Source organism: Bemisia tabaci, chromosome 7 (assembly GCF_918797505.1).
Source record: "Bemisia tabaci chromosome 7, PGI_BMITA_v3".
In the NCBI taxonomy this organism is placed as follows: Eukaryota; Metazoa; Arthropoda; class Insecta; order Hemiptera; family Aleyrodidae; genus Bemisia; species Bemisia tabaci.
In genome coordinates, this window is record NC_092799.1 from 45,567,587 (window position 1) to 45,581,626 (window position 14,040).

Below are 14,040 nucleotides of genomic sequence, written 5' to 3' on the forward strand. Positions count from 1 at the left end.
TGTCAAAACCGAGTCGCGGTTCGTGAAATCTTGATGAAATTGTATGTCAAAATTTCATGTTCAGTTGTTCACACTCTCTCAGCCAATTTGTCTCGGAGAATAGTTGTGTCATCAAAATTATGTGATGCATTCTTGATTGACACACATTTTTCAAGATGCAGGTTTCAATCCGGATGAATGAAAGCACTGAACAGAGCAGTTTATTTACCGTAGGAAAATATTCTGAGAACGATTAGGTAATTCGGTCTTGAAAAACGTGTAACTCGATTTCCAATAATTTCTTTATTTACTTTAATAGTGTAGGATTGCAGAGCCTTCAAAATTCTGCGATGCAACACGTTTGAATTCAAAAGATTCGTAATGATCCAATCATTTTAACTCATTGTCTTACGCTTTTCGTCTCCTTTTTTTGGGTCTAATCTTTATTTTTTCTCTTTTTGTTGCAGTGATGTTGACGTGGATCATCACGGATTAACATATCATACAAATTCGGGTAGTTCCTCTAATTCCAGTCTTTCTACAAGGTATATATATTTTTCTCCGGATCTTCAGACAAATAACGGCTTGGTTTTACTGCAAGTGATTAAATTTTTGAACGTTTCACATCTCGTGTAGATATCATAGATAAAAGATAAATAAAACAAAATTAAGCAAAAGAAACTTTCCTATTCATTACTAAAGCCTCAGATCTTAAAGTTTTTATTATTGGTACCAAACACTGCTTTCCAGAGTATTGTAGAAAAAGACCCCTCTACAGTTCTAATTTCTTTCACGCACCATTTAAGGAAGGAAGTATTAAACACAGCAAAAAAAAAAATTCTCGGAACTCCTCAGTTTTTGTTTAAATATGAGCTTTTAATAGTTTATAAAAAATTTCAAGAAAAATTTTTCTTTATTCAGATTTTTTTTTTCAATTAATTTGAATGCATTTTGAAATAATGAATTACAATTTCTGGCTTAGTTTAGGAAAAATGTTTGTTTCATTAGTTTTCCCATGCACATGCGTGTTTTTATGGATAAGCCAAAAATTTCAGTTACCATTTGCAAGATGTAGTCCAATTTAGAATGTGCAGTGCATTTTTTTAGATTGTGAAGTCAATAGTGCCAAAATTTGTATATTTACCTCTCTTCTACAATACCACATTAATATCATTTTACGGATTCCAAAGATTAAACCTATCATTTCACCCTTTGTTCAATTTTTGCGGTAGAGGTAGGATCAGTCATGATTTTGTTCAAATTCTTCTTGTTGTAATTATTGTTCTATTATGTGTAAAAATACCTCACTAATCAGTTTTCCTTGCAATTTCAGGAGTTTGGAAAGTCCTAGCAATTCTTTAGAAACTGTAACCGGTGGCGGTGTGAAGAGTGACTCTGTAAATAATAGCACTTCAGCACCGCAGTGGGACAGCGATGCTGAAGCAGAGCCTGATCCTCCCGACTGGACCAAAAATGTACCTGAAGATGTTCTTCGAAGCCTTTCACCTCGAGAGAAAAAAAGACAAGAAGTTATTAATGGTAATCATTCACATCTATTTTTGCCTTTCAGTAAAAAAAATGTTTCAGAAAACTTTGGCGAGAAAGTTTGTAGCCTATTGTAAATACAAATTCTAGTTTCAGCCTGGCTCAAGGCTGAGTGGAATGGGCCAACCAAGATTCCTAAGATATGCTTTTAGCCTAGCTAAAGGATAGTAAGTAGGAATCTTAAATTGCCTGAAATTTGTTTTGTCCGGCAAAAACTGAGCATTTTACAAAGGTATAAAAGTGTCCCGGCAGAAAGGTATGTTAGGGTGCCAGGCCAGAGTGGGCTTAAAAACTATGCCCTTGTGAAATGAACTTTTGGATGAAGCAATTTGGAAGCAATATGAATGTTTTATTTTTTTAAAGTAGAACCAACCGACTTTTTTAATTGGAATTTTCCGTGAATTTGTGGCACTCACTCTTAAAAATACTGTGTAAAATTGTGAGTAAATATTTTTATTAATTTTCCTTAAATAAAATAAATAATAATCTGAGATTTTTATTAATTGAATATGTATTTTTTGCACTTACCCATTAATACTCAGTGTGAGGGTAAATAATAGTTTAATGATAGTACTGCAGAGCTGTCGTAAAAACAATTGTTGAATTTTTATGAACGATGTATTGTTTTCGCAGTAGAAACGCTAAAAGCTCAAGAAAAAAACATTGATGCTCTCTACCTTTGGTTACCTATATTCTTCACTAGGATATCCAGTTTTGTTTTTTATCTTCCTATAACTTGGAAGGAGAAAAACCAAGGTATATTTGTAAATTTTAAAATAATTAGAGAAAAGGCTTTATAGATACAGCATTTTTCATCCTGTCACGTTACTTTTTTTCTCATGGAGTAGGAAAATAATATCTTTGATCTAACGTGCACTGAATCTTTGTTCACAGAACTATTTCATACAGAAAGGTCACATGTTCGTGGCTTGAAAGTATTAGACCAAATATTCTATCAACCAATGAAGGAAGCTGCCGTATTACCTCAGGACCAAATCCAGCTTTTGTTTTCCAATTTAGAAGAAATGTTAGTCTATCACTCCGGGTTTAATAATTGTATGAAGGCGAAACGACGGGAAACCCCTGTAGTTGGTGATATTGGTGATCTCCTTTTAGATATGGTAAGTATTTTTATCTGTTCAGGTAAATATGAGAATCCCTGCCAAAAAAGACGAATGGTATATGTATTTTATGCAAACGCAAGTGTTTGATGGCTACCGTGTATATCAGTTGCAGTTTCTCAAAAGTTCTGCTTTTTTTTCCAACGGAAAATGCCAACTCACATACATGAAACCAGCTTTCACGCTTAAGACCTGAATACAAACTGAATCCATTGTATTTTCACCAGAAATTTTTCTAACAGAAGAGAACACATAGAAAGAAGCCCGCAAACCAGTGGAAGCTTTCTAGCTCTCAGTATATTTTGATGGTAAAGGATGATCATAGGTTTTCATAAATTTCATCGTCAGGTCAATTCAGAAATTGGGTGATTCAGTCAGGTAGGGAGCCTGGTATTCGTGATTGAGCAGAGTATGAAAGAAGGAACGGAGAGGCTAAATTAGGAGGAAAAGTGGGTTAGAAGAGGATTGAGAATAATATGTGATGCAATTTCCTTTTAAGTGTGCAGACGAGCTCCTTTTTGCACTGGTAAAATCTGAAGATTCATGGAGATGTTGAAAGAGAATCAACAAATACGGGAAAGGAATGGCGATGATCTTTGTACCAGCTGAAGCAACATTCTGTGTGTGAGGGCCAGGCTAGAACGCCAAAAAATTGAAAGAGAAGATGTGTATTTCTTCTGCTGTGAATAAGAGCGTTAGAAAGTAATGCTCATGTTCAACTGCAAATATCTTAGCTCTTATGTGACCAATGCACCTAATTTTTTGGTTGTGGCCTAGTGATGGATTTTATGATAAAATATTAAATGTTCATCGAAATAAAACATGCAGTGTTCCTTTCTAGAAGTGCATCAACTAGTTTACAATTAAAAGCGAAGCATGCAAGAAAGTCTGCAATGTTACAGCTCGAGATATGTAGGCTCCAGGTTTAGCACTCATCATATTTATTTATATTGATTTTACTTTTATTGATTTTATTTTTTAGCATTATATACAGTCCCCTTGATGTTAAAACAGACTATGGTGAGTTCTTTTGACCAAGAGGATCAAACCTATGATTTTAATAGACTGTCAATGAAATCGCATGCTCACCAGATACATTACTTGGCAGGAAATTCTACTTTTTTGTTTCTTGTCATTTATCTGAAACTAATTTTGATTTGTTCTTCTATTTCAGTTTGATGGTGCGGAAGGTGAAAACTTTCAAAAAGCAGCAGCAGTTTTCTGTTCTAGGCAACAAATAGCATTAGAAGCTTTGAAAGAGCGAAGAAGGAAAGATCCAAAATTAAATAGTTTTTTAACGGATGCTGAAGGCAATCCAATGTGTAGGAGATTACAACTTAAAGATATTATTCCAACCGGAATGTTAAGGTTAGCATCGTTGCGATTTTTTTACGGAAAAAATTTCACTTTTACACTTTAAAGTCTCATAATGTCATTTGAACTCTTCCTGCAAGGAAATAGAATATTATTCCATTTTTTAAGTATTCGAAAATTAGTCAATTTAAAAAAAAAAGAAAAGAAAAAGTACTGCAAACAGATGGCAGTTTGAAGCATGTGTTTTTAAATAAAGCTGGTGTTTTTGCAACCGTGCATTTTAATTCAGCATAGAGCTGAATACCTCAAAATAGAGAGAAAACCTCATCCCAAGCACATTTTTTCCTGTATGAAACATGTTTTTCAGTGCAATGCTAGTTACAGCCTCTATCGTTAAGTTTTGAATTGTACACTGAGATGTATAATATGACTTCAAAATCACCATATTTCTGCATGTGATATGTTCATTAAACTGCAATATGTTTTTGCAGTAACAATGCCTTTCCAGGGCTTTTGCTGAGCTGTTTAATTGCTCACAAGATAGCAGCATTAGGTTTGCTAGCTGCAATAGCTGTATGCCCATTGCTTGGTTTGGTTTTCATGAATTACTCTGAGAGAAGAAGCAAAACGTCAGGACAAGCTGTGCTGCGTTGATGATGAGTCCTATTAGACTTGAAATCTTGTCTGCAGTTTCCTGCCTGGCTAGTCGTAACTAGTATTGCACCAACCAACAGAATTTTTGGGGTAAAAATCATGTTTGGATGAGCTTTTTCACACTGTTGTGAGGTTTTTAGTTATATCCTGAATTATAATGCTTGATAGCAAAATCACAATGTAACTCTATCTAACAAATTTTAGAATAGAAACCAAAGTCCTCGTCTAACTATTTGCTTAACTTTAAAGTATATAGAGGCAAATTTAATTCATGTCACTTAAGTTCTGACCTTTCACTATGTAGTAACATTAGAAACATCTCAGAATTTTTTATGTAAGTCTACTTACTTTTGTGATCTCCAAGAATGGAATCTCTCATGAGAGGTCAAGAATAAGTTCACCGGAAGGAAGAGAATATTAAGCTTAGTTATGGATTAAGACAAAATTGAAGAGGAATTTTTGAAGGAGAGGTTTACGATGAGGCAGAAGATAGGACAAAATTTTCCAGAGCACCTCTGTTTGGAGGAAAATTGCTCTGTGTGCTTTTTTTATCCATCAGTCAATCCTACGACACAAAAGAATCAAATCTTCTTTTAACTGCAGTTGCGATAGTCTATGGAAAAAGGGATCTCATTCAGTGCGGCAAAAAAATTAGAATTCAGATATTGATGCCACTTCAAAGAGGAGTATTTGACGTGTGTTTTGGTACCTATGAAACAAACCACCATTATGTCAGATTGAAGTTATCATGGTATGGAATTTCAAAGATACCGAATTCACCAGTTTCTTTAATGCTTTTCTACTGCAGAAAAAAAATTCAGAGCTCTGTTAACGAGTCAAATTTTTTATCTTCACCTTTGACAATGGAAGGGAAGTTTTAAGATAGTTTCCGAAGCTTTTTTTTTTACTCAAAAACAAATTTACATTCTAGATAATTTTCTTATCCAGTTGAAGGTTCGCAAAAACCGTAATAATATCAGTCTTAAGAATGTAAATTGTATTTTTAAATCTTAAGTGATGAAGGTGCTGTAAAAATTTTAGCATAAGAATATTTTTCTAAAGGCTGACTTGTTGACCATTTTGACTTGTATTAACAAAAATATCCTCTGGAATTCATCACTAATAATTTGTCCCATTATTGTTGCAGGTTAACCAAATATCCCCTTCTATTTGAAAATCTAGCAAAATACACAAGAATGGAGCGAAGTGAAGAAGAAATGCGGATGGTCCTGCGTGCTTTAGAAAGGAGTAAAGAAATTTTAAATTATGTTAATCAGGCTGTCAGAGAAGCAGAGGATCAACATCGGTTAGCAGATATACAGAGAAAACTGGATAAAACGTCATTCGATAAAGCCGACCATCCAATGGTTGCAGAATTCAAGGTATCCCACTTCTGTCGTACTTCATCTATTAGTAACTACTCTGAGGGCAGTGACCTCAAAATGAACTATTTGGCTGCTCTGCGCCATTTCATTAACTTATGCATGGTGCAGCACTTGTCACTGACCATTCCTGAGTTTACATGCTGTCCTCTTAATTCTACCGCTACTCATAAGATCAAGACAACATGCAATTTTATAGCTCCCAATGTGCGTATCGCTCCCGTCTAAATGGGGCAGCCATGAAGTTTTCCATGACATGGAAGGGTAAGTTCAAATGTGCTGCCCTATCTGGATTGATACTAATTGCAGAATGGGGGCCAAAAATTGATATAATGATTCTTCATCGGGTGATTGAATATTCTGTGTTTTACTGACTCATCCAGCCGCAAAAAAATCCCGGGAGCCCATCGCCTAACAATCGTTGAACCTGTGGGATTCTAATGGTTTTAGGGCATAGTGTAAGAGCTACAAGGAAGGCAACTGTCTTACTCTCCTGTAAAATTTTGCATGGTCACTTTTCTGAGCATAGTTGCTTATAGCATGGAGCTTCAAACTGAACTCGAACAAATGAGAGTGGTATCGGTGCAGAATATCTATGATCACTAAATTTTAGAAACGGCTTGCTTCAGTGATGATTGCCTGCCACTCTGTGTAGGCTGATGTGTCGTAAATGGCCTAATAGATATGTCTAAAGTATGATACAGTTGCGCTACAGAGAAAAAAGAGCGGAAAATAGTGGTTTGCTAGTCGCCACGTTTGTCTATAATTATTTTTTCCGTCTGCTGGCTTGCTGGGGATGGCATGAGTCACATCTGGAAGTATATTACTGGGCCTTATGAGACAGCATTGCGGTGAAAATGTTGAAGGCGGATTTAGATTGCTTGCAACAACTGCTGCTGAGAATCTGAATAAGTTTTAATTTATATCTACATGTTGTTGACATACGTAAGAGCGCTGAATGTACATGAAGAAAATGGTTAAAGTTTAAGTTTACCAAAATTGAAAAAAATCATATTTTGCAGTGAGTTGTGGTATTCCTCAGTCAAGGAGAAGTTGATTCGACAAACCAGCCTCTGCTTTTTATTTTCGCCAATATTGTTATTTTCTTAGTATCCAAAATAATAAGTCCCTTAAAACTCAAATTTCAAAATCTTGAAAATCTCTTTCAAAGCTTATACTAGGTTTAGAAAAGTATAAAAAAAAGCTTGATTGACTTTGGCCTGGACCTAAGAAACCACATTCGTAGAGTTCCATGAATTCATGTATAGTGTTGAACCAAAACTAACGGAAATGCACCAAGTCGCATCAAGTGTGAACTGAGAAGAGAAGGTTTGAGGTTTTATTCCTCCATAAGACTCAATTTTAAGGACAACTTTTAACAACTATTTTAATGTTTAAAATGTTATTTCTTTGAATATTCCAAAGGAAAAAATTCACAATTAGTTGAATTTACAACCACTCATAACTTATTTTTTCCCCCCCTAACTGTGACTTAGTGCGTTTTTGTTTGTTTTTGTTCCATTCATTTAGTTGCTTCTCTTTCTTGAACATCAAATTTTAAACTAATATTCATTTTCCAAATTAGAGAGGAAACCTCAAATGTGAAGTCTTCCTTCATTTGTTTCTAGTTTATTTCTTTATTTGTTGTCTTGTCTAATTTTCTGAGTCTAATTTTACCATTTTGGTTATTTTTACAGTCATTAGATTTAACAAAACACCGACTGATCCACGAAGGTGTTCTGAACTGGCGAATAGGTGGGAATAGACAAAAAGTGATAGAATTACATGTCGTACTCCTAGAAGATATGATAATTTTGCTTCAGCGGCAAGATGAAAAATTCGTGCTGAAATTCCACAACACTAACAGTGGTGGTTACCTTAGTCCTGTTATTAAAGTTTCTCATGTTCTTGTCAGGCATAATGCTGTTGGTGAGTTTTTTTTTTCACTTCATCGCTCGCTTTTAGCTCTTTATCTCTTTTTTTAATCTCTTTTTTCCTCTGGTCGGTAACTTTTCTAACCGAAGATTTCTCAGGTAGAAAATATTTTTAATGTGATAAAAGTTATAGGTAAATCTTTGTGGCAGGGGGTGAGAAAATTCATGTAGGCTACAAATGTCATGTACTTGGTAATTATTAGAGGACGTGTTACCATCACATTTAGACATGGCATTTAGTATCCACAAGGTGACAATTGAGGAGCTTTACGGAAAAAGGGCACATAGCAAAAAATCGCGTTTGAGAAAAATGCATTTTAAGTTTCCATCATTACTTTCTGACCACTGATGGTAACTTACATCGCAGCTTGGACTCCTGATTCTGAACACAAGTCACAGTCAATGGCCATAGAGTAATGATGGAAATTTCAAATGTATTTCTCTCAAACGCAAATTTTTGCTATGTGCCCTTTTTCCGGATAGCTCCTCAATTTGAGGCAAGCTGAAACTTTTTTGTTTTAAAACAAAGTTAAAAATCTCTGGGTCTGAGTTTAAAGAGATTTTTCAGAAAGTTAACCAAAAATCGTCAGTGGAGAAAGAAAGAAACAAAACAATTTTAAGGAATAACAAAATTGATAGCCTAGAATTTAGCACAGTTATTTTATCACTTGGTGATAGGTCAAAATGTCCAAAAAAAAATATCCAAAAGTCAAAATGTCCAAACCCTGGATGCTCAAAAATCTAAAAAGGCCAAATATCAGTAATGTCCAGCAGACAAATAAGTCCAAAAGTAGGCAAACGTCCAAATGTGAGATTAGGCATTGGTTGAGTTGTCATTGGAGTTTTGGGTGCAGCTTTGCAAGCTGTTCGTGAATGCAGCCATAGAAACAGATGCGTCGGATAATGGAGAGATGCAGGTGAGGAAAAAATGGTGATACAATTTTTCATGAGCGCAGGCCAATTCTTACTTTTAAAAATGCATTAATGATTTATTTTCCAAATTTTAAGTGGAATTGACAAACATAACAAACATGGCTAATATTACCCCGTTTGGCATGAAAAGCAAAAAATAAAAAATAATAATAAAAAAAAAGTTATTCTTGTCTATAACAACAAATAGTTAGTACCTATATAATTACTCTTTCCATATTTGGACATTCGCCTACTTTTGGACTTATTTGTCTGCTGGACATTACTGATATTTGGCCTTTTTAAATTTTTGGGCATTCAGGGTTTGGACATTTTGACTTTTGGACATTTTTTTTTGGACATTTTGACCTATTACCTATCACTTTTGACTCCTCTTGGAATCGTTCGAGATGGAATTTGGATCAATAGATTTTTTGAGTAATTAATTAAAATGTGGTCTCAGGAGTCTTTGGGATTGAGAATTCATTTTATGACTAGGTAAAAGACAATTAGACCATTTACTCTATTTTTACTACATTATTCCAAAAAATTTGGTGAGTCAAGCTCACAGTAAATTTTTAAAATATTTATACTAACTGCATCCCACAGAAAAATTGATTGAAAAATACAGACGTTGGGGTAGTGAAAAGAAGTAGTTAAACTGCTCGCTCAAATTTACTGACAAATCACATTTTGACCAGGATCGTGCCTGAATTCGTAGCAGAAAAATCAATGATCGAGTGCGTATGGTCAATTAAAAATTTGAGACAAGGCGTGTTGAGCTGAGGTAAAATATCTTAAAAACGATTACGTTTCATTTAGCCACGGCTCATTTAGCCACGTGGCAAAATGCAACAAAAAATGTTGCATCTTGCCACAGATTTTAGGTGCTATGTGGCTAAACGAAACAAGAAAAATTAGTGTGGCAAACGTGGCAAAGTGCAACAAAATATGTTGCAGTTAGCCACATGGCCAAAGGATAAAACCAAGTATCTACATTGCAGCGTTACCGAAACTAATCGAAACGAACTTGACCTAGCCTAACCTAACCTAACCTAACCTAACCTAACCTAACCTAACCTAACCTAACCTAACCTAACCTAACATAATATAACCTAACCTAACCTTACCTAACCTAACCTAACATAACCTAACCTAACCTAACCTTACCTAACCTAACCTTACCTAACCTAACCTAACCTAACCTTACCTAACATAACCTTACCTCACCTAATGACCTAATCTAAGGAAGGAGATCTGGACGCATGTGGTCAATAATTCCTCCGGATACAAAGACTGTGGCTAACTGCAACAATTTTTGTTGCATTTAGCCACACTAATTTTTCTTGTTTCATTTAGCCACACAGCACCCAGAGTTTGTGGCAATTTGCAATAATTTTTGTTGCAGTTCGCCACGTGGCTAAATGAGCCGTGGCTAAATGAACAGATACCCTTAAGAACCTAACAAGGTAATCCCTCCCATGCTTAGTGATTCATCAAATTGAAATAAATGTATCAAAGCGAAGATTTTTTTTTTTTGGTACCTATCTCTCGTGTTTCTGACCAAAGTTTTTCTCCTCTTTTTCAGACAAAAAAGCTTTATATTTAGTTAATACCTCTCACAATAATGCTCAGATATATGATCTCGTCGCTTCATCTTCCTCAGAGCGGAAAACGTAAGTTATTTCAAAGTTTTCTGGCTTTTATCATCGTTCATGTGAGCTTCAATCTACTGAAAATTGGCATGCACAGACTCCATAAGAAGGTTGCAGATCGGAGGAAAAATTGATGTTTATCATTGCATAATAAAATTAAGGAAGTTTCAACATCTAAAGAAAATGACAAAACCTGGAGTAATTTGCAATATGGTGGCAGCTTGGAACGAAACCCAATCTTTTCCTCTCAACTTTTCCGTATAAAGTTTGGTGTTAAAAGTCGGAAGTCTCACGTCGAAAAAAAGGAGATAACCGGAGGAAAAATGAATCAGAAATATCTTTCAAGATCTGGTACTTTTACTCCTATGTCCTCTCATTTTTTCTTGTGTACAAAGAATTTAGTCAATTGGAATTGCCAAAGTATGATTAATCATTTATTTTTGGAATACAGAAGGAAACCTGATAATTCAATAAAATAAACTTGTAATATCAGCTAAACATCCTATGGTGCTCTAATGAAGGTTCCTAATCAGCTCATTTTTACCAAAGTTCAAAACTAAGTACCCCTCTTGAATAATTATCCAGTAATTGTTAATTGCCCTCAAGACTGTAACATTACAAATTCAAGAAAATTTTACTCTTTTACTCTTTGCTCTGTGACCAATTTTCTAATGATTGGTGTTCAATTGCATGCTCTTACTTATTTTATTATGTGTAACATTGATCTATAATTTTAGGGTTTGACATTTTCTTTCTCGAGTTACATAGTGATGTAACATAAAATTTGTTCTTAGAATGATCCTATAAATTTCACGTCTAGCCAATCGGTGATAAATTCCAAAAAATTGATTATTTCTAAAGCGACATAGCGCGTGGTTTTTGTTCTTTCTGCTTGAACAATCTGCGTGTTTAAGTTCCGCGTTAAATCTAAAACCATTATGAGCAATTTTACAATAGAAGTATCGGTCTTGAACTTTTTAAAATATCCTACCGTACATTATTATCTTTTTTGCTTTCTGAACATAATCAGAAGAAATTCTTGTCTTAAAAACATTCATTTACTCTTTTATTTTATTTTATTCTTTTGCTACCTTGAGCAATAACCATCGCACTTGTACTCCATTTCATAGAGTTCCATCATCAACTTCCTAAACATTTTCCAAATTGGTTCAGACTGGGTGCCACCACTTGCGGTTTTATTCGAGTTCTCGTACAACAATTTTTGTTGACATTGAATTTGGTGTTTTTCATGTTCTGTCAAAGAACATTATAGAATCATACAACTCAAACAGAAATGTACAAATGAGTTAAATGTCATGCTTTCTCCTTTCTTTCTCTCTCTTTTTCCATCCTACAATAAAACGTGATAGAAACGTGACTGGATTTTTGCCCGACACCTGGCACTTATGATTATTTATGTGCCACCCACAAAATTTGTCCCTTCTTTCATTTTTTTCTCTTCCTCCTTTCTCTTTTTGTCTCTTTCTGACTTTTCTATAACATTGATTCAGGCATTTTGGAACGTCTAACATCTTTTCGTCCAATCATTCCCACGTTTTTCTACATGTTTACTAAATACTCTGCCTACAGACACAATTTGAATTGTCGGTTACGCATAATTTATTTTTAAGTACTTTATCAAATCTTTTAAACTTGTCACTAGGAAGCCACTTTATTTTCTGCTCTGAACTAAACCTTGAAAATTTTCATTCAATTGCGCATTGGTTTTCCTTTTCTCTTCACCAGGAGTTCTTGGTCCTAAATTTCCTATTACTTAGTGGGTTCTATTTTTCCTTCTATTTTTTTTAGTAACTTCTATTTTAACATTTCTGTAGAGACAAACAGTTTTTGAATGATAGGCTGGCAGAACGTGGCCTTGTAACTCCAGTTCTGAAGATCTCTGGTGTTTACTGCCGCACATAATGCCTCAGAAAAATGAATGGTGATAGAAAAAGAGCGATTCGCTGCAAAAATATATATATTAAAGGTGTTTTTGAACACATCTCAGAAGTTGGAATTTTAAAAGTTTTATCCTGTCTCGATCTCAGTAGCCATGAAAGCTTGAAACTTGCAGACCAGTCAGTAAGCAGAACGGTTTCTCTTTTCTGAAATGATTGAGATGGTAGTACTTGTCTCGTAAACACGGAGAAAAAAACCTCGTGCGTGGGACCCGAAGTCTAAGTCATATGGATCTCTGAAGTTTTCAGATTGAGCATCTGAATCATTTAGGTCTAGCTGCCGAGGTTCGGATCACACATTTGAAACTTCAGTTCTTGCATCTGAAGTAGGTACTTCAGATGTGGGAACCGAAGTTTTTTGGATGTGAGAACCGAAGTTTTTCGGATGTGAAAACCGAAGTACTTCAGATGTAAGAACCGAAGTTTCAGATTTGTGATCCAAACCTCAGCAGCTGGACCATAAGTGTCCGGATGCTCAATCCGAAACTTTCAGAGATCCATATGACCTAAACTTCGGGTCCCACGCACGAAGTTTTTTTCTCCGTGTAGATATTTTAAGGGTAACAGCCCCTCTTAACAGGAGCCCTCCAGAAGGCTAGTGCCCCCCCCCCCCCTCCAAAAAGTCGTGATAATACGTAGGTAGATGCTCCACACCAACAGGCCCCCATGAGCTTGTAAATGTTTAGACCTTTGGTACCTACCTCAAAACCTTCCAGACCACGCTCATGCCTTCGTGTCCCCAGCTTTTTAAAATATTTCCTTTAATATAGCTCGATTTTAGAGGTTCTCTTTGACTTTCACCCTTCACTTTTCTCGTGTACATAGAAAAATTTCCCTTTTCAATATTCCCGATATTCCTCACCTTGCGGGATCAGAACGGTTTCGACTTTCGTGTGGTCGAACGATGCCGTTGCGATGGCAGAAGATCGGTTCAGCTCCGGCTGTATCCACATGGAACACCGTTGGATTCGCGCCCTTGACCTTGGGGGCACCCCCCGACCCCCCGGGGGCGTCCCCGGCCGGCGCCGGCAGCCCCATCTGCGTCAGTCCCGCGTGTTGGAGCACACAGCGCGCGACTCCCACCAAGTGACACGTGAATCAGCTCTGCCCCCCCATCCCCACCCGCTGCTTTTTTAGTTTTGATCCAACGATTAAGCGATTAACAAACCGCAGCGAGTAAATCATGAAGTTATTTTTCTTTCTCTCCGTGCGAATCATTTTTCACAGCTTTATTTCTGCGACTACGAGGGTGCGAAGTGGCGCCTGGCGCCACTCCCAAAAAATTCGGGATGTGTAGGAATAGAGGAGGGGTAGGGCGTGACGAATCGTTGAAATTTTTGATTTTAAAATCTAGTCTCTCTCGATTTTAGTTCTCCATCGGACTCCTTTCGGGCATACTGCTAGGAACATTCGTATCCGATAGTCCTTCTGTGTTTCCCTCTCGGATGATTAATACGAATTAAAGACTGTATTTTGTTTAATCAGTCTGGAAAAGGTATGGGAATGTGTGGCAAGATATGCCAAATGGATGATAGAAGCCACATATCTCGGTTCGGAAAATTGCACACTGTTTTAAAGGATAATTCGAC

General features: G+C 36.0%; 1 protein-coding gene across 1 annotated transcript in view; it reads left to right on the forward strand.

Moving 5' to 3' along the window:
• The window catches only part of LOC109039735 (Rho guanine nucleotide exchange factor 2), a 28,332-nt gene extending 15,916 nt beyond the window's left edge, over positions 1 to 12,416 (forward strand). Inside the window, exons 2-9 of the mRNA XM_072302915.1 lie at positions 447 to 524; positions 1,313 to 1,518; positions 2,419 to 2,645; positions 3,820 to 4,013; positions 5,761 to 5,995; positions 7,693 to 7,924; positions 10,427 to 10,514; positions 12,329 to 12,416. Coding sequence (XP_072159016.1) covers positions 447 to 524; positions 1,313 to 1,518; positions 2,419 to 2,645; positions 3,820 to 4,013; positions 5,761 to 5,995; positions 7,693 to 7,924; positions 10,427 to 10,514; positions 12,329 to 12,416 — 1,348 coding nt within the window. The remainder of the gene's footprint in view (positions 1 to 446; positions 525 to 1,312; positions 1,519 to 2,418; positions 2,646 to 3,819; positions 4,014 to 5,760; positions 5,996 to 7,692; positions 7,925 to 10,426; positions 10,515 to 12,328) is intronic.
• The last annotated feature ends 1,624 nt before the right edge of the window (positions 12,417 to 14,040 follow it).